At 35.1% G+C, this 22,315-nt stretch overlaps 1 protein-coding gene across 1 annotated transcript in view; it reads right to left on the bottom strand.

Annotated features, from left to right (window-relative positions):
- LOC149409145 (uncharacterized) overlaps positions 1–22,315 on the bottom strand; it is a 336,879-nt gene that overhangs the window by 143,404 nt on the left and 171,160 nt on the right. Inside the window, exons 4-5 of the mRNA XM_089650118.1 lie at positions 14,422–14,593; positions 4,662–4,836 (exon numbers count right to left, since the gene is read on the bottom strand). Coding sequence (XP_089506244.1) covers positions 4,662–4,836; positions 14,422–14,593 — 347 coding nt within the window. The remainder of the gene's footprint in view (positions 1–4,661; positions 4,837–14,421; positions 14,594–22,315) is intronic.

The raw sequence follows: 22,315 nt of genomic DNA, 5'->3' as shown, positions 1-22,315 counted from the left end.
CAATAATGCGGGTGTGAAAGGGTTAAGTTGGCGTTTTATTTTGTCTGGAGCTACCTTTCCTTGTGTATCCTTAGCACCTGCTCCTTTGAGACCCGTGCTGTCTCCACGTTGGTCCAACGTATTGCAATATCGAATATCAAGAAAATTTTAATTGATTTCAAAACTGCAGGTATAAACTGTCAACGTCAGAAGGAATGTGCACATTTCTTGAGAAAAGTCGACTAGCATTACACTATTAACGTACAGCATTGACTGTTTTATCTATATATATATTTTATTTTATATTAAAGAAACAAACAGTACATGATTTACAGAGATGGAATAAGATACTTCATGTTGTGTACCTATGATATGATTCCTTGTAATATCTGCTAAGTGGTATGTTTATTCCTTAATTACCAGGTGACGTGTGTAGTATGGTGACCGGATAAATCATCACAATGATAATTCATCACATCTTTACAAAGTTATATAAAGTCACGGAAAGTGATGAAACAAAAACTTTATTAACTGGGTTAAGTATGTTAGGTTAGGTTAAAAAAAATTACATCGTTTCTAATGACTTTATATCACTTTTTAAAGGTGTGTTGAATTGTCACTGTATTGAGTTATCATGGAACCGTGTAGTACAGGTGTGGCGAACCTAGGGCACGCGTGCCCGAGGTGGCACGTTTGATCATTTGGATGGCACACTAACAATTTCCAAATTCATTTTTTTTTTTAAATTTTTAAGTTTAAAAAATATTTTTTTTGATTTGACCAGTTGTTTCAAAAATATCTGAACAATCTTTCATATTCTTCTTTTCTTTTCAAATGTAAAAGTCATTCTGTTGATTTTTTTCAAACCAGAATTGGGTTGTTTCAACTCAAATTTAATTTACGTTACATTTGAAAATTTCATTCAATGTTCCCCGCCGAAACTGACCATTTTTTTTCAAGATGAAAATGATTTTGTCAATTTATTTACTGAACGTGTTGGACATTCCGCTCTGGGTTTTCATTGCATTATACACCAGCAAGTTTTATGCGCAAAGCACAGATTTAAGTCACTGGAAGATGTTATGATTTTTGTAAAAAAATTGATCAATTTGATATCTGCACGCGTATTAAACAAACGAAAAATTTTAGAATTGTTAAATGAGGTAAACTCAGTATATAAGGGCTTACTTATGTACAACAATGTGCGATGGTTAAGTCGTGGAAAAGTTCTTCAAAGATTCGTTGAGTGTTTGGAAGAAGTTAGGCTTTTTTTAATAAATGAGAATCTCATTGAAAAATATAATGAGTTACTAGACCTCGAATGGCTTTCAAAATTAATGTTTTTTACTGATTTGTGCTTACATTTAAATTAATTAAATATGAAATTGCAAGGCGTTAACAAAACAATTATTGTTATGTTTGATTTAATCAAAGCATTTCAAGCTAAATTACAATTTTTTGATCGTGACGTTGTATCTAACACCTTCAAATATTTCCCAAATACAAAAAAAACTTTTTGCAGGAGAAAAGCCAGATCAAATCAAATTAACACAAGAATTTTCTGTAGTTATTCAATCGATAATCAACGAGTTTTCTTCAAGATTCAAACAATTCAGGAGATTTGGAAAGATATCAAAATTTATTTTATATCCAGATACACTATCAGCAGATGACCTCAATTTGGAGATTTTCGAGTGGCTAAATCTGGATTTTTTTTTAATGGAAAGATTTTGAAATGCAATTTATCGAATTCCAATCGAGTTCGCTATGGAAACAAAAAATTGTTGATTTGAGAAATTATTTTGAAATAATTGAAAGCGATCGATTAACGAACATAAATAATAAAAATGCAGAAGAAGAAATAATGAGAACTTGGAAAGCCATTCCAGAAATTTTTAGCGATTTTAAAAAACTAGCGAGAGCAATATTATCAATTTTCTCTTCTACATATGCTTGTGAGTCGTTATTTTCAGAAATGAATTTCATAAAATGTGATTCAAGAACGAGAATGACTGATGAATCCAGTTGGTCGTGTGTGTTACTAAAAGTGACGAAATATGATCCAGATATTAAGAATTTGTCATCGAATGTACAACAGCAAAAATCTCATTGATAAATAACCAATATGTACATTTATTGATTATAACTTTATTTTTATGAAACTCTATTGTAATTTTTAAGCTTATGAATAAAATTTAAAAAAAAAACTTTTTTTATTTTATCTATTTGGTTAATTTTTTTACCGCTTGGGCACGCCACACAATCTAGAAATAATATTTGAGGATTTTTGGCACGCGGGCCCATAAAGGTTCGCCACACCTGGTGTAGTATATAGGTGTGTGTGTGACGTGTGTAATGTATGGAGAGTGTTTTTGTGTGTGTGTGTCTGTATGTATGCGCATTGAACAGTTTAAATTATTGACATGATGCCACGTTTGAATTTGGGCAGTGAATCCGAAAAAATGTCAATGTTAGAGTTAAGATAAATATTATTGCAGGACTAACTTGCAAAATGGTCATGCCGGTAGGAATAACTTCGGATATTGGTATATTATTAAACATCTACGAAGCTACGAGGTTAAACAGAAAACTTCGTTGCTGCTCGTGCTTTATATATTTATTTGTTTTGCATACTTCAATATTTAAACGATTCCCGATACTTCCTGTGACTCCACCACGATCGTTGTATATCTCCGTTTCAAATGTTTCTTGTGTCTTGTGGCACGCACATCTTATCTCATTCATATTCATACATCATCTCTTCCATACTCTTCTATCATTTCGACTCTTTATATGGCCCGACTCAAGTATTTGGTTCCTTGATCACGCCTATGTCTTCCTCAGGCGCCCCCGACATCGTCTACCATTAAAATTCGCGTCATATATTCCAACTAATTATTATAAGCAATAATTATTAGCCTGAATCGCAAATCGAAAAAATAAATGCCGCCGACGAGAATTGAGCCAATAAAATATGGAATGTATTGCATTGCACTACCCCTGCATACATTCTGGAATAAATTTTGCCACGTAAACAACAGGAAATATTTTTGCCACGTGAACAACAGGACATATTTTTGAAATCAAAACATGTAAACCAAATAGGCTAACCAAGGTTTCGCATCTCAAATACCACAATAATTACAGGCGGTCATCTCATTGACCTAATAAAATACACCAAACATACCCAAACAAGCCAAACAATCAACCAGATGCTAGAAAAAGTTTGTCCAAGTGATGATTCAAAACCTTATAAGGACATGAAGATGAAATTGGATGAATGGAATGACTTAAGTTGAGCAAACGAAAGTTGTAAGTGCGAAATGGACACACGTCCATATACGAGTATATCATAAGATGGGATTTTATCCTTGACTTCAGCCGCGCACAGATGTTGGCTACACAACATGGAATGCAACAAAGATTGCAACAAATTAACACAATGTGTACGCGGTCCCATGCTAACTCATCACAACTTTGTGTTAGCATTGAGAGAAAAAGTGAAAAGTCACTGTGAGCGATGAAAAAAACTGACACATAAACCTTACCTACGCCTAACGTAACCTATTTAACTTTTTTTTTTTTTTATATTTACTCCACACAGGAGGCCCTGAAGAAAATAATTTCCCTCGGGGCCTATGTCATCTTTGGGGATGCTGTGTGGAGGCTCTGAAGGAGACTCTGAACCTGGCTTTGTTTCATCACTTTTCATGACTATCACCGGTGTAGACACGAAATGCACACCGAACCAGCATGTTACTAGCGTTCGCAAGTGGAGCGCTGTGATCCGTCGATTGTCCGTTTATCGAAGAATATAAAGGATTTGCAAGGCTGTTACGAGGAAGCTATAAGCCAAAAATGTGCATATTCTTAGTAGGTATGCCTTATATCGTCACGAATATAGGTAATAGACATTACAATCGCTTGAAAAACGGCGTCTAGAAATGCTCGATTTCAAGCACAAAAGTGGTTGTTATTTATTTTGTAATCAATTTTATTTTATAAGAAAGTAAAAAAGTTAATCAAGAGAAACTGTCACAGATAATCTTAGCTATAAAATGTATTTTTTTAAGTTGTTTCTTTTATGCGTTCATATATTTATATTGAAAAAAAATAATTTAAAGGTAGTTTACATTTATTTGTGTGAGGTATGGTAATAAGTTGAGTATTTAAGCGATAGATGGCGCTGGTTATAAAGCTTACTCCAGAGTCCGTCAGATGTCGCTAGAGTGTAACAGATGCTTGTGAGGTTATAGTGACAGGGAACAAGCTTCTCGAACCAGAGAATTACCAACCCTCGGGTGATGAACAGTGTAGCTAAATCCGGACCTATTATTTGTAACGTAAATAAACCCAATTATAAGTAGAACCTTTTATTTTTTAACAAAGAGTTCCCAACCCTTAAATCTGCAAAGTAAGAACAGATATAACAATATGTTTTATGGATAATTAAATTTTGTATTTGTATTCTACTCAAGAGAAATGATAGGAAAACCTTCGATTTATCTAAAGCATATTTTTTGGCGAGTGGGCGGCGTGGATTTGATTTGTATACAAATCAAGAGTTTTATTCCGATATTGACGAAATTTTGCACACTCTACCTTTACATTAGAAAAACTCTGCGCAATGCCCTGAGGACTTCAGCTGGTAGATAATATAAATAAAATAAAGTAATTCCTACCGTGAGGGGCGTGTGGTGATGATGGTGGTGGTGGTGGCGACGCCGGCGCTCCGACGCGCTGGACGTGCTGCGCGCACGCTCCTCGTCAGAGTCCGCGCCCGACGCGCCCGATGCCTCAGCTGTGAACACCGAGTCGTGCGACACGCTCAGGCCGGATTGGTGCGCGGAGCCGGACCTGTACAACAATAATGACAGATCAGCAATTTCATACATCATCATCTGTACAAGTACTAAAATGGTAATCGCACAGAAAACTTATTTTTAATCAAAAAAACACTTTTCAACAAACATAAACTGTCATTAATAGACCAGTTAGACAAGTGTATAAAAAAACATAAAAACTCCGACGGTAAACACAAGCTTTGGACAAAGAACAGGCAATAAAAGCATTCAAAAATCTTTCTCGATGCAAAAAACGAGGGAAAAAACATTTCACATTCAAATTTATAAGATGGATTAAGGAACGAAAAAGCAATAATACAAGAAAATTATTCATTTTTAAAGTAATAAAACATATACCCACATCATTGTATACTCATACAACCATACCTCATAATATTTGCCGATTTTATTTTTCTTTCATTACCACCTGTATTTAATTTCTATTTTATTTTATTTCAGTGTAATATTTCCTAGGTTAAATCTTTTTTATCAAATACTAGTTGTACCTCGCCACGCGTTGCCGTGGCTCAGTCTGTCTGTTCAGATAGAGAAATAATAGCACGTGTTGCTTTTACGTCCAATAGATGGCGCTGTTTAAAAAAAATTGTCCAGCAGATGGTGCTGTTTTTTCATAAAGAAGCATGTTTTCTTACCTTTCACAGGTGACATCTAATATATAATAAGAAAATACGTATTTGAATTCAACATTGTGTAAAATTTTCAAAGCAATCGATTAAGAACTTTCAGTGATTTAAGATTTTGAACAGACGAAGATTTAAATTTTTATTTAGATGGATAGACAGATAGACCAATGGAACTCGCAATGCTTCGCTATTACTAATGTCGTCTGGCGTCTGCGTCTTCTTCCACCATTCACTACTGTATAAAACTACATTATATAGACTTTAATTCCACTCAGTATCTCATTCCAGTGCAGAGATATTGCGTCAAGTATTCCTCGGACGTCCCCGACCTCCTATACCAGGGCTTCTTGAGGCAATCTTTATAGCGTCTTCCACACGCACACTTCGGAGTCCCGCGCCACTTCAGGCCGCCGCGCAGAAAAGTCTCAAAGTGAACTGCGCTGTAAACCTATCGGTCTTTACTTTTCTGCGCCTGAAGTGGCGCGGGACTCGGTCGCTCTGAAGTGTGCGTGTGGGAGACGCTAATAGGTTGGCTGTCTGAGTTGACGCGACCGACTCAAGTGAGCGCCACGCACATTGTGATGATGAGGTTTCTCTGCAGTTGCAGTAATTAAGAATAAGTACAGATCAAAAATAGAGGCAGAGACGAGAGTGGCGATTTCGAAACTTCAACCTCGTTTTGAGAAACTATGCTCAGAAAAGCAAGCACATCCTTCTCATTAATACCAAAGAAAAAATTGCTTTTTTATCTTTTTTGTTTGCTTCCATTTTTGTTTTTATGTTGTGTTCTTTATTTTCTAATTAAAAAATTAGATACTATTTGGAGTTTTTCTGACAAATTGTTATTAGGTAACGTACCCATACTACGTGACCCGTTCAGGGGGGGGGGGCTTCAAAATACTACGCTTGGTACAAATGAGCGGCGTGGGGCTTAGATTTTTAGTCACCGGGGGGGGGGGGGGGGCGTCGCAAAAATATGGCAACTTCCCAAGGGCGTCACAGTTGAAAAAAGTTTGGGAAGCCCTGTCCTATACCATTCAAACCACTCTCTTAACACTCCTGGCACTAAAAACAACAAAATTTTCAGCGATATCGGTGGACTACTTTTCGAGTTTTGCGAAGCAGGCTGAATATTTATATAAGTATTACACTGTAAAATGGGAGCCTCAGCACGGTTAAGAGGAAGCTAAAAGCCAAAATGTGTATATTCTTGGTATACCTTATATTGTAGGTAATAGGCATTAAAATCACTTGACAAACGGAGTCTAGAAACGTTCGATTTCAAGCACAAAACTGTTTTTTTTTATTTATTTTGTAAATAGTTTTATAAGAAAGCAAAAAATTTTATCAAGTGAAACTGTCACAGATAATCTAAGCTATAATACTGTATTTTTAAAAAGTTGTTTCCTTTACGCGTTCATACATTTCTATTGAAAAAAAAAAATTGTAGTTTACATTTATATTTTTTATTGAGTAATTTATTTTTTATTTGTATTCTACTCAAGCGAAACGATAGGAAAACCTACAATTTATCTAAATCACATTTTTTAGTATTCATAATGTACACCAATTCGTTATAAAGATTAATCAAATTAGTGATTTAGCACTAAGCTTCGACTTAAGTACCCAGAGAAGTACACATTATCATATAATGTTTAAAATACTACTAATTTCTGCAGTGCACTCGATGATCTAGATTCGTTCAATATAAATATAGCCATTCTGGCGTCTAAAAGCTTAAATGTAATGACTCTGTAATTAATTTATGTATGTTTTATTAAGCCCTGAATAAGGTTCAGGTGGAATAGAAACTGGTTGGTTTATATATTATACTCAAATAAAGTGGTATTAAAATATTCTGAGTAATTTTATTCTAATTAAAAATTTAGCTTCCTTTAATAAAATTAGAGTCCTTGAGAGCGCCCTGAAGGAGTAACTCCTGTTACTTAGAACCTGTAGGCCACCTCGAATATTCTAAATATTATTTCTTTATAACATGAAATTGAATTATTTTAACAGGTAATTATTGTGAAAAGGACAAGGACTTTGTAAAGACAAAATTATTGTATTTCGTTTTATCGTCTTTAAATGCGCTTGGGGTAAAATTACGTGACAGTTGGTTAGTTTTTCAAAATGTCATTGAAGTTTTAATTTTTTTATTACATTCTCTTAAACTCTTTTGACCAGGTTAAGGTGCTCCCATAGCCGCTGTGCCCACATGATGCACAGATGGGGCCTTAAAGAGTCGGCGATGTGTGAATGTGGTGCGGTGCAGACCACCGAACGTATGGTCAACGGATGCCAGCTCCATTCATTCCCCGGCGGGATTGATGAGGTTCACATGGCGACGCCTGAGGCCCTAGAATGGCTCGCAGACCTAGATGTTCCCTTCTGACCCCCCACCATACGAAAGAAGAAGAAAACTCTTTTCAAACAATTTTTGAAATTGGCTACCAGCCGGCCCAAGAGAAGGCACAACTAATGTTTTTACGGATTGATTTTTTGATTTTTTTTACCCGACTTCTAGACAATATCTGTTCTGTGCCGGGTAGCAATATCATTACATATATTTTGTAAAACAAATTAGGGCTCAATAAAAAATACAAAATAATACCTAAAATAATCTAGATATAAAATATTACATACACGTATAAAAAAAATTTAACAAACTTTAGTGTGATAGTTCTTATTTAGATGGAGTACCCTATAAAAACTTATCAAATGTAAAGAGAAAAGTTTTATTTAAAAATAAAAATAAGTAGGAAAAATGCTAGCAATTGCATTTAAAACATTATAAACAGTAAAATAGTCTGTGTAGGTGGTAAAAATGAATAAATAAATGAAATAATAATACGCTCAATTGCTTAACATAAAGGCGGCGATACACATGCCTGTAAAATGGAACAGTAGCTTGCATGCATGTTAATGGCATGTACAAGTTACTGGCGCAATGAGAATACACATGCAAGTTAAACTTGCATGCAAGTTGCGTCCTTGCATGCCTGTATTTGCAAGACGTATACACATGCCAGTCACTAGACAGTACGTGTCTCAAATCACTCTGAGACTGAGTAGTCTCAAGTTTTTTGGCAATGGAAAACATTCAAAGTGAATTAAATATCATCGTATTGCAATTGGCAGTACAATGTGTGGCTAATTTAATGAGAGAAAAGCTACTGGCATGCCCGTACCTGTCGCGACGTTCACACATGCCGGTTTCATAGCCCCCCTCGTCCCCTCCCTCAACTTGCATGCCAGTAAATCAAATGTTGTGCAATCTACTTGCAAGGCAGGTACAGGCATGCAAGTTAGCATATACACATGATAGTAGCTGGCATGTGCAAGGAGCTTGCATGCAGGTGTGCCAGCTACAGGCATGTGTATTCCCGGCTTAAATGATGTACCTATAATAAATACATTTAAAACATCACAAATTTCTCGCAATACTAGAACAAGAAATTCACACCAACTACTAATACAAAAACCAACACATCCTTTGGACAAAAACACTACAGATTCCAGGCTATAAAACTATACAATGCACTTCCAACACAATATAAAACATCTAATCTCAAAAAACAAAAAACTCATATGGAACTGGCTACAATCATTTTAAATATTTAATTTTGTTATATTTCACTTTTTTTTTGTTAAAACTATGTAAAAATCGATATTATATTTTAATTTTTATTGTTTCTCTGTGTAACTAATCTACACTGTATTGTTTACTATTATATAACTTTACAATTGAAAAAGTCACAACACAGGTGAACTCCTAGCGGAGGACAATGTACTAAACCTTTGAAATACTAATTTATTTAAGAATAAATAAAAAAATAAAAAATAAATGCAAGAAGGAAAGAAAAAAATGCATCAAAGAAAAAAGAGAGAGAAAAAGAGTATTCAATACATGGGAGACACATTAGAAACCATTTTTGGTGTAAAAATTACATTTATTCAAAAATTATTGATCTTCATTATAAATAAAAACCGCTAAACTAAATGCCAATGTAGTTTGTCAGCAGGTTAATTGAAGTAAATATAGGTATAAAAAAGCCTGTTTCATTAACTGTAACTAATAATACGGAGAATATACACTCGGACCACCGTTGTGCACGTCTTTCCCAAACTAAAACAAACAGTACAAAAAAATCTGGCACCCTTCCAACAGCTCTCGGTCTTGACCCGAGTTCAGCTCTCAAACATCCCATCCACTCAACCAACCAGCGGCCGTGAGTGTTTGTTTGTTTACTGCGCGATCGCTGCAGTTCCAGCAGATGCTAAGTTTCCTGTCAACTTCGCCCAACAAATTGCAACCAGGCTAGGTTAGGTTTTAACTTGGCCAAACGAATTGCATTTGGGAACTAAGTTTTGTAACAAATAAGGAAAATTTGGCTTTCGTTCAACTTGTTTTCACTACACTACACTACAGTACATACCCACCTTGACCAGCGCGAAAAGTTTAATACTGGAAACTTGATGTTATAATCTAAGTTATCATTTGAACTTGAATCCCCTATACGATTATCGGGAGGGAAGATTCCGATTTTATGTCCGGGTTAAATCTTCCCCATAGGTAAAACTAAACCCTTCCACACACTTTTCCACAAATGATCAACTAGTCAATCAACATTATGCAAGTGAATTATATAAGCAAAATAAATACAAAACAATACAAGAACAACACGTCAACTCACCAGAGATCAAATTTTTTATTTTATTATTTTTTTTTTTTTTTTATTAATTATACCCGCTAAACTGCTCAAGCAGTTTGTCAGCAGGTCAGTTTAACATAATATATTATCAAAGCATACAAAAAGCGAGAAATCACAATATTTAAAATATATACAGAAGAATTTAAATAAGAACTTAAATAATCACAAAAACAGAGCCATACATAAAAAAGAAACAATAAAAAGAAACTTTTAACTTACTACAATACAAAATAATAAAATACAAAGACAGTCAGTTGTAACACAGGCAAATTACTCATATTCATATGTATATTTATATATATGCATAAGATTATAAACAATATCAGTATAAAAAAGCTTGATCTATTAACCATTTTTTAATTTTATTTTTTAATTCGGGGGTGCAATTTGATTGAATTTTTATGTCTATTGGAATCTTATTAAATATGGTAGGCACAAGATAAGAGAAAGTCCGTTGTCCGTATTTATTTATAATTTTCGGAATGGACATACCTTCATTTCTATTGAATCTTGTGTCATATGCATGATCTACTTTTTCTTTGTATATTGAATCTGACGTTATGTTTTGACATATAATTTTTAACCATAATATTCCTCGAACAGATAATACGTTAACTGACTCATATAATAATTTTATATCTCTTCTTTGTGCATAAATACGTTTGTTTACCAAAAGCTTAGTCATGGAGTTTTGAATTGATTGGATGTAACCTATATTTGTCTTGCAGGAGTTTCCCCATGAGGTTATTCCGTATCTGATTGTAGATTCCGCTAGTGACAAATAGATTATTTTTAACGTACTTATAGGCATAAAATATTTAATTTTGTAAATTCGCCCCGCAATAGCTCGTAGGCGTTTGCATATGTTGCTAACGTGTGTATCCCATTTCATATGCGCATCTACAGTTATCCCCAAATATACATAAGTTTGTACCAGTTCAATGGTTCCACATTTACAGGACTGTGAAGAATTGTGTATACACTCAGATGTATGCGACTTTATTATAGGCGTGATGGTGTATTTGGCATGTGGAGATCGTATATGCATCAATTTAGTCTTTTTGGAATTTATTATTAGGCCGGCATCATGTGACCATTTCTGTAAAGAAAAGAAATCATGCTGCATGAGTTTTATTGCAATAGATAAATCTTCATGCGAAATGACTAGCGCCGTATCATCAGCATAAACGTAATGCTTAACAAAGGTGAAAATTTTATTCATGAGTGAAACAAATATTATGTATAATGTTGGCCCGAGAATTGACCCCTGCGGGACTCCTGTTGACATATATTTAGCTTTGCTGTAAGTTTGAAAGAGTTTAACTTTAATTTGTCGATTGGTTAAATAGTTTTTGAGAAGTTTTAGTAATTTTCCCCTAATTCCTATCGCCTCCAATATCTGTAATAGTTTTTTCGGATCAATAGTATCAAACGCTTTAGAGTTGTCTATGAATAATAATAATAATATAATTATTAATTCGTTATCCTGCATGTATTTAAAATGACTGATTTTCGCATTTTTATAAATAAATTTTTAATGAGAGAGCTGGGTATAATGCCAGTAGCCGAAATAACAAATGGAATAAAATATATAAATAAATAATCAATTAAATATATAATTTCGAGAGAAACTAATATTTTTACTAAACGATTGTGTCGTATTTCGATTAAACCGACTGTCGGATTATTTCGATTCAATTTGTCAAACGATTATTACGGTACAAACATATTTAGAAAGTAATGATTATTACATAATGTTTCTAATTTTTTCTTATATAATTAATCAAAATGAAAATTTCCAATAAAGTCTTTAGTTTTTTTTCTCTAAAAGAAAATGAGAAACATTCCCGGATTACGACTAACTCGACAATCTCCTATTACCACCACAGTAAGCGGAAAATGTTGCTTGTGTTGCGATGTAAGACTGGAGCCGAGGAATTAGATACATGATGCCTGGGTGGGACCCAAACGCGATGCCAACTCAGCCACTGACCGATTTTTAAGTTGATTTGTAGGTAGGTACTTAAATACCTACATTCTTAATTACAAAACAAATATTTTATGTAACATTATTTACTAATTCCTAACTAACTAACTAACAGAGAGGTAGGCCGCCAAACAACTCGGTCTTGACACACACCCATTGCCTAATTCACATTCATACATACTCTTCTATTATTCTGACTCTTGATATCAAGTATCCGACCCGACTCAAGTATCTGAACCACTTGATCGTACCATGTCTTCCTCGGGCGTCCCCGACTTCTGCTACCACACATACGATTCAAAATAAAGACTTTTAAAAAACTTCCAATGAAACGCCACTATCGCAATGTTTTTTCAGTTAGGTAGGTACCACAATATTGAATAAATGCGAATAACTCCAAATAATCACGACAATTTCACATTCGAATAATAAACTTTATTGAACCGTCGTCAAAGTTAGACATCTAGTCAAAGTAAGGCTTGCTTGTATAATACAGTGAGTACCTACAACAGATTTTCTAGATACTGGAACGGAAAGCAGAAACAAATTTACAGACGAAATAACAGGACTTTGCTAACTAACCAACCATCACGCCGTTTCCAAGCAGGGGTAGGCAGAGAGGACGGACCGCCAAACAACTCAGTCTTGGCACACACTCCTTGCCTCATTCACATTCATACATACTCTTCTATTATTCTGACTCTTGACATGGCCCGACTCAAGTATCTGATTCACTTGGTCGTGCCATGTCTTCCTCGGGCGTCCGCGACTTCTGCTAACCATTTGCATCGTATATTCTCCTTACACTCCTTTCTTCGCTCATTCGCTCTATATGCCCAACCACCTAAGCATCCCTTTCTTGATCTTACTCATTACGCTTACATCAGCCTTGCACTCCTTGCGGATCTCCACATTCCTCACACGATCATACATGGTTTTACCACACAGGGATCTCATTTCAACAGCACTCAATCTACTTTCATCCTTTCTTTGCCAGTTCCATGCCTCACTTCCATACATCAGGGTAGGTACTAGCACTCCATTGTGCACTGCTAACTTCGCTTCTTTGGACAAGTTTTTGTTAGCGCCAACTGTGTTCAGTCCTCCATTAATGGAGTTACCTGCATTTACTCTTCTTTGCAATATCTCTGCCAGCCTTCCCATCTTATATTACTGTATACTTGCGGCAAGTGCAAGAATGGTAGACACCCTTAGTATCGCCCTGGTTTCAGACCACCATTAAAGATCGAAACCTTGCTTGAAATGGTTTTATCAGATCTGAATAGCAATGGCGTGCAATCTATAAGAATATAATAATGTAACAAACCAACACCTCTGCCATAAGTCACTCCAAGTGGTTCGCTACGTTTGGTGAATAAGCAGGAGTGCCCGGGTTCATGGGGGTGAGGTTTGTCCTACTCTCGGCGGCGGATGCGACTGTCAACCAACGCACGGCGGGCCGGATAGGGAGAAATTGGTTTAGGGACACCTTTTTTATATCTCCAGAATGACTCTATCTGAACATCGCCTTGCACCACATGGATTTATACGTCTGTTACCCCTGGGCACAAAAACCCCTAGATTCCTACCCACTCCTCTTACCTCTTTCCCTCCCAGAACTTCCTCCCCTTCCCTTCCTATAAAGACCCTCCACACAGCATCCCCAAAGATGACATAGGCCCTGCAGTGAATTATTCTCTTCTGGGCCTCCTGTGTGGCTTTATAATGTTGGAAATTTTTTTGAAAAAAACCTAACCTAATTATGAAAAGAAAGAGGCATCCACCATTACTTTTTTTTTTAATGCGATAGTTGTCTGATCAAAACGTTTTATCGTTGTTATGCGAATTTGTTAAGGAATTGTAAGACCACCATTCAAATATGAAACGTTGCTTGAAGTGAGTTTAGCCGTGTTTGGTCACAAATTCTGGATAGTCAAGTACTTCCCCACCTTCTTTTTCCTCGACACCTTCCTTCCCCACTACCTTCAGCCTCAGAACTAACCCCGATTGGGGATGATATAGTTTCACTAGCTCCAGAGGGTTGAGAGCAGTTGGGACGTTTGTGCGATATTCAAATAACAATAAAAACATCGATTTTACTGATTATCATATTCATTTCATCAGTTCATTCATAATTTCGATAATCCCGATTGAAACGAAAGCATATTTTCAAATAGATTTCTCCCATCACTTTTTGAACACCATAACGACCACATGACACAAATTCATTTAACCCGTCGCAAGCTACTCACTTCCTCCTGTGTCCGTCCTCCAGGCTCAGCAGGCGGGCGGTGTTGGGGGTGGGCGGCTCTCCTCGTCCTTCGCCCCCGCCCTCTCTTCCCGCCTCGGGGGGCTCGCCCGCCCCGCGACCCCGCCGCCGGAACATGCGACGCAGGCCGCGCAGAAAGCGGTGCTTCTTCGTGTCTGAAATTTAAAAAAACAAATATTGTGATTTAATTATTGACAACTCCCGGAAAACAAGGAAAACTAAAAAGGTGAACATTTTCACATACACTAAAACTAAGCCAATAATTAGCAAAGCATTCCTCTACTCAATTACCTCTCCCTGTCTAACAGTGTGGAATACCTGCATCAGTGACATTGCAACAATTTATGTACATGACGAGTCTGTTAAGAAAACCGGTGCAGTGAAACTTTCCTTCACTGCGTTTAATTCGTGTCTATTGCGGAAGCTTGTGCAGTTAATAACCAGCAGTGTCCCTAATATCGATCGAAAAGACTTAGGGTTAAAATTCCTTTCCAATTCTAACTGTTAACCACAACTACTCCAATAGTTGTGTTAAATAGTGATTACAGTCCACAATAAAACCACAAACCTGTTTGCATACAATATTTGCAAATCCACGTATATTCTTATGTTGTGCCCTTTCTGGTTCAAATGTTGCCTTACAGACTGCGTACAAAGCTCGAAACAATGAATCGTTTTTAAGTCCATGCATATCGTTTTAAATAGGATAATTTCGAATGTATCTGTGCACACCGAGAGAATCGAACACCCGACCGCAGTCCCCTCTTACCCCGCAAATGCCTGAAGACATAATTATTTTCAACTATCAACTGTACTCAAGAAATTGTAGAAGTAAACCACATTGATATAATATCTATCACGCTAGGTATAAAGATTATAAGTCAAAAAAGTAAAAAATAAAGATTTTTTTAATTTTTTTCAATCTCGGGAACAATACCTTAACATGGTTTCAGAATAAAAGATCTCAAAACATATATTTCAATTAAAAAAAGGCATTTGTTACCCAAACATCCAATAGACTCGTTAGTTTATAAATTTGAAATAACTCTCCTGAAAAGTTGTTTTTTTTCAACTTGTACGTGTTTTTTTTCTTGTTTATCGGGTTAACATTATATTTTATCTGTACAATAAAAAACATTTTTATTTTGCATAATTAAAAAGACGCCAGCGTTAAAAATATAAATAATTGTAAATTTTATATCCATCCAGAAAACTTATTTTGATAAAAATTTTAATTGTATTTGAAATAATTTTAATGGCCACTACAAAAACACACATATACAACCTTCTATAATATCTTATTTTATTCAAGGGTTTCTGAATTAGGGCGAATGATTTCGAGACCTACAGTGTTTTTCCTTCAGACCCTTTCAAAAATGTATAACCCTTTTAATATATGCATCAGCATGGTAATTGGGGTCTAGAATAATAAATTTAGGGTTTTAAAGAATGAGGTACGAAAGAAAATGGGTGGACGGCCGCGATCTTAAATCATAAAAATAATTTTCAAAAACCACAATTTAGTGATATTTCACTTCAAGTGCGCTTGACCTACCATAAATCCACTTATAATATCCAACATAAATATATGTATATTGTGTAATTTACACAAATGATAATTGGATAGGTTAAACGTTCAAGGGTATTTCCTTCACTTCAAATTTGTACACGGAGAAAAATGAGTATTGCTAGTTTATTAAGAATCTCTTCAAATTATTGGTAATTCGGTTAAAAACGGGATTGCAGGAATTACGAAAATCTGAATATTTTTTTAATATTGTATATTATCAAGGAATGATAATATTATCGTGTTCCGATATGCGAAAATATTTGGATTTCATGAACACGTGAAAGAATATTCGTTATTTAATAAAACTTCAACAGAAAATCTGTTGATTCATTCCTTAAGGCATGCAACCCCGTTTTTAACCGGATTACTTATTTCTGAAAATATTATTTTTTAAGTATTTATTGAACACTGGCCGTACCCCGCCACGCTATACTGTGGCTCTGTACAATAGCCCGTGTTGCTTTTACGTCCAATAGATAGTGCTGTTTTTCAAAAAAGGCACGTTTGTCCAATAGATGGCGCTATTTTTAAAAAAACAGCGTTTTTTACCAGTTACAGGTGACATCTATATAATATAGGTATATAAAACATTTCAACGTTGTGTCAAAATTTCGAAGCAATCGGTGAAGAACTTTTGGAGATTTAAGATTTTGAACATTAACATTTTTATTTATATAAAGGTGTATCGGCACGTACCCGACAAACTTTAACCAGCTATTCCTTAGCACATTTGGAGTAAAAAATGTTATGGGCACTTTGCTGTCCGGTAACATTTTTTTTTAATAAAAAATGTATTATTCATATTTTCACCACATGTCACCAATGTTTTATCCTTTGTCAAAGTTTGAAAACCAGTCTGGCAATATTTTGTTCGAGTTTCGTTGAATAATGTACGTACATACCTACGTTGGCGCGCTTTTACAATCACAAATCACAACGAAATGGCACGGCACCATTCGTCTCATTTTTAACTATTATTATTTAGTGTGTACGAAAGAGCGAGGACACTTTTTGACACACTTGCTAATAACAGCTGTTGAACACGAGAAACAATGCAAATGACAGTGACGGAGTGTGGATTTTTTACTTATTTTTTGTTTTTAATGGAAAAAAATGTTACCGGACAGCAAAGCGCCCATAACATTTTTTACTCCAAATGTGCTGTGGAATAGCTGGTTAAAGTTTGTCGGGTACTTGCCGATACACCCTGTATAGATGATTGAAAATTCAAAACAAAGGTTAATTATGTTTACTGCTCATACTTAAAGCTGGACACAGGGTAGAGCCATTTGGCCCACAAACGACCGAGCCGAAGAGACAAGCCAGTTTGATCTATGTCCAGTGACGCCATGCTGAAAAAATGATAATCGATATACCATAAACCTTTATCGACATATGAACTGAATTGAGAATGATTTAATTTCTGTAAAAAAAGACGGGTTTTAAAACATTTTTTTACTGGTAGAGATCTCCGTGAAATTCTGAATTCCTTGCGTAAAGAAAAATAATTATTCAATAAATTAAAAATAATTATTCAATTCTTTATTATAAAAGGGTCAAGTTTTTTACTACCTACGTAATAAAATAAATGATCAAGGATAAAAAAGCGAGTTGAAAGGAAAAAATATAAAAAAAGAATAATCAAATGGATAAATTATGAAATATTAATTATTATTTTTTTGGTAAACTAATGTTTAAGACAAGATTTTTTATGCATAGCACAAAGGGTAACAATTATTTTTCAAGAAAAAAAAAATTTAACAAGTAGTAATTGTTGAATGAAACACTAGTATATACTGAATTATTTCGCGGATAAGAGATAAGCCGCCATAGCTCAGTGGTCAGAGCTGTCGACCGGAAATCGAAAGGACACGGGTTCAGGTCCCGTTGGCGTCATGTATCTTTTATCAGGAGATTTTTCAACGTGGATGAGTGTTTCAGGCTATTAATTATTGCTTGAAAAATAATTATGAAATGTTTTTTAAACTTTTTATGTTACACCTCAAAAGAGCGCCCCTGTCTGCACAGTGTAAAGACAGGCGAACTATGTCGCCACCCGGTTGGGCAGCGTTGTGAGGCATGTTAAGGTAGGAGATGTAGGAAGGGATTTATTAATGCGGGTCTTGAAGACGTTCGGATTATATGAAGGAGGTAAAACAGATCCCAGTAGCTCGTTCGTTCGTAACGGTGTTCCGCTCGTGTCTGAAGAGTTTCGCGCAAGTGCATAGTTCTAACTGTTAACCATAGCTCTCCAATATTTTTGTCATATTTTGATTACAGTTTACAATAGAAAAAGGCTAGAAAAACAGTTGTTGGTGGCTGGTTCCATATACGAGCTGACTTACAAAATGAGTCGAAGAAACAACCCGTTCTCATGAAGACAACATCAACTGTGAACGGGTGTTGGCACCGGTGCACAGTAGATCAATTCTGCTAGCTTGTTCGAGCAGACTCCATTGAAATACCTATAATAGACCTGACGCTGCATGCATATATTGTGTCTGTGCATTACAAATGGAAATCGGTCTGTTAACAACGGATTGTCAATCAGATAAACCGCTCCCCTTTGCACAGTATCAAGTATGTTTATAAGGTATTTTGGGGCTCCAGCCCAGGGGTGGCTCCCAAATTAAATTGTTGGGCGTCCTTGAGATCTGTAAGGGTTAGCAGCTGGTCACTATTGAAGAATCTACTAGCTCCATAAATACAAGCCGTCCAGTTTCTTGGAAGCCAGATTTACTCGGGCTTCCGTGGAACCCCGATACTTGAGTCGATCTGAAATTCTAAAACCAAGCATTCCAATAACTCTAGTTAAAAATTTAAAGACTTACTAATAATTGGTCATTTTTGCATTGACACCGCCCATATAATATTAGCGATGACTCAGCCAAATAAATATTTATGCTTTTTTAGTTAAATTTGTAGAACTCCATTGAAAAAAATAAAAAATAAAAACGTACATTCCCGGGTTACTAGGGAATGGGACGTTTCTACGCCGCCGGTTCTTCGCCGCCAGTTCATCGCCACCGTTTCTACGCCGGGACGGTTCTGCACTGGCCGATTCTACGCCAGCCGATTCTACGCCGCATTCAAATTAAATTAACAATTACAATTCAACTTTATTGTTTAAACACATACCTATATACAGATCGAATCATCGAATTGATCAAATTATCGAATCATTTAAAAAGTAGCACTAACATTTATTTTAATTTAAAAGAATAATTTATGTTACGTTATGTTATGTCATGTTGTGTAATCAATTTTATCCTGTAATTTGTTGTATTTATTAATAAGAAAAATGTTGTAATGTATGGCCAAGATCACTCTTAATGGGTGAAAGCCAATATAAAGAATAAAAGAAAAAAAAAAAGAATTTCCGAATGGAAATTTTGTACATGCAAGTTACAATCGCCGGGATTATCTTAATGACCCATTGCCAAGCAGGTAAGCATGACAAAGCAGTCAAAATCAGAAGTTTTAATCCGGGTTATCTTAATGATGTTATGGTTAGGTTAGGTTAGGTTAGGTTAGGTTAAGTTAGGTTAGGTTTTAACAAAAAAGTTTAATTGTAATTGTTAATTTAATTTGAATGCGGCGTAGAATCGGCTGGCGTAGAAACGGCCAGTGCAGAACCGTCCCGGCGTAGAAACGGCGGCGATGAACTGGCGGCGAAGAATTGGCGGCGTAGAAACGTCCTAGACCCGGGTTACTACTAACCTGACAATATTTGAAAACTCCAACTTTACTACCAAAATTATAGACGAAAGATGTTGCTTGTGTAATGATGGAGGAATTAGCCAGCATAAGAAATGAACGCTCGACACGATTCATACGGAATCGTAAACTTGGCCACTAACCGGTCTTGTATTAATGTAACTATATTATATTTATTTATTTATTTTATTTATTGATTAACGCCCTTTTACGGGGCTTTTACATAAGAATAATAAGAAATATACATTATTTATTGTACATAACTGAATTGCTTCATTAACAACATTTTGTATTAGTTTAAAGATAAATTGAAGATGTCCACTGACTTGGTATAATAGTTTCCCTCCATTAGTATTCTGGGCAAAGATGAATACATATGGTTGTTAGTCCCAGAATTTCTGCACAGAAATAAATCCTGACTTTTAGTATTACGTTGTGGAATTCGGAAGCTTGTCAATTCTAGCAATACCGGACTATCAACTAAATCATTTAGAATTTTATATAGAAATACCAGGTCAGTGAAAATTCTTCAGTCTGACAATTTGAGCATATTCATATAATTTAACAGTGTTGTAGTTCAACCTAAATTTATGAAAACGTAAGAATTTGTTTTGTATTCTTTCAACAGCTTGTACATGTATATTATAATGTGGGTTCCAGACAGGAGAATTGTACTCAACTTGACTTTACATAGGCAAAATATAACAATTTAATACAATTTATATTGTTAAAATTTCTGGTTAGCCTAGTTATAAATCCCAATATTTTCAAGCCCTTATTAGAGATTTCTGTTATGTGGTTAACAAATGAAAGATTTGATTGAAAAGTGATGCCTTAGTCTTTGATTTGTGTTAATGTCTCAAGAGCATTGTCATAAATGTTGTAATCAAAACTCGGAACTTTGGAACTCGTTATGGGGTATCTTCAGACAGAGTTGAGTATTCTGTCATCGTATAATAGTTACTTGTATATTTATAGCACAAGGTCCAATAAAAAACCTTTATTACCATAAGAAAAATTAATTTAATAATTTGACTCATTATCTCCATTTTTTTAACAGAATTAACTGGGATTAGATTACTTCAAGTAGAATGAAAATAATAATCCAAATTGGGAAGCATTTTCATAAATATAAATTTATTTCCCAAATTTTTTTTTAAATTAGCATTCTCCATGTAGGCAGGCGTCTACGAAATGACTATTTCAGATTTTCACGAAGCAATATATTTATATGCATTAAGTCTACTAGAAAATGATTTTTTAATAAAATTATATGTATGTAATTAGATAATTATTTAATGTAAAATATTTATTTATTTATTGTTTGTTCACATTGTATCTTTTTTACGTTAGAATTTTTAACGTGAATGTTAATTTTTTTTTTGTTGAGGTTAATAATTTTACAAAATAATAAAAATAACACAAAGATTATGTATCGAGAGAACAATATTGTTACTGTTTTGTTATTGACCGGTCGGTGGCCGAGTTGACATCGCGTTTGGGTCCCACCCAGGCGTAGTGTGTTCAATTCCTCGGCTGGCTAAGTCCTCCATCACAACACAAGCAAAATTTTCAGCTTACTGTGGTGGTAGTAGGAGATTTTCAAATATTGTCAAGTTATGCGTAACCCGGGAATGTTTGTCTTTCTTTTTAAAAATAAAAAATAAAATTAATGTTTCTACGACGTGGGTGCCTACATGGTACCTATTTATCTAATTGCAGCCATTTCCTTACAGTACGAATATAATTTAATAAACATGCAGGGTGACCATGATATACAATGATATTTGATTGCAAAAAAAAAACATAATTATAAACTATTATTTTAAAAAGGACCAAAGAGAATTTAAAAAAAGAAAATAATGAAAAAATATACATGTTACGCCATTAATTTAGAAGGACAAAGATGAAAAAAATGGTGGCAATCCTCGGCTAGCACAAATAATTTAAAATTCTTTTTAAACGTACAAAAGGTATTAGACGACGTAACACGATTTGGAAGGCTATTAAATAGAAGTGGAGCCTGATCAAAATAATTTCTTGAATTGCCATAAAGTTCAGACCAGAGCCAATCCTTGTAGTAGGAATTAGCTGCGTTCTTTTCGGAATACTAATATTGTTAAAAAATCCGCAAAGCGTTGGTGTGATAAATAGTTGTTTTAAATTAATGATATTACATTCCTTATAAAGTAACTGTGTAGGATATCTGAATTCTTTGCTGTACATAACTTCGAGAATCAGTTTTTGGGCTATATTAAGTGGTTCTATAGGGTTTTTCCAATAAGAGGTGTTATTTTGAATATTAATTAAGGAATTAATTATTTTTTATGGCCGGAATTGGATGGTATTGATCTGGACAACGTTTACTTTCAAGAAGACGGCGCTACGTGCCACACAAGCAACGAAACCATTGATTTTTTACGGGAAAAGTTTCCGGAACGTGTTATCTCTCGAAGAGGTGATCACAATTGGCCACCGAGATCTTGTGATTTAACACCTTGCGACTTATTCCTTTGGGGCTACGTGAAAGAGAAGGTCTACGCCAACAGCCCAGCGTCGATTCAAGACCTCAAAGATGGAATTCGTGAGG

Source organism: Hesperophylax consimilis, unplaced genomic scaffold, assembly GCF_061612785.1.
Source record: "Hesperophylax consimilis isolate HC1 unplaced genomic scaffold, BYU_Hcon_1.0 scaffold_35, whole genome shotgun sequence".
In the NCBI taxonomy this organism is placed as follows: domain Eukaryota; kingdom Metazoa; phylum Arthropoda; class Insecta; order Trichoptera; family Limnephilidae; genus Hesperophylax; species Hesperophylax consimilis.
Note: the sequence above shows the minus strand (reverse complement) of the source record. Positions and strands in the feature narration are given on the sequence as shown.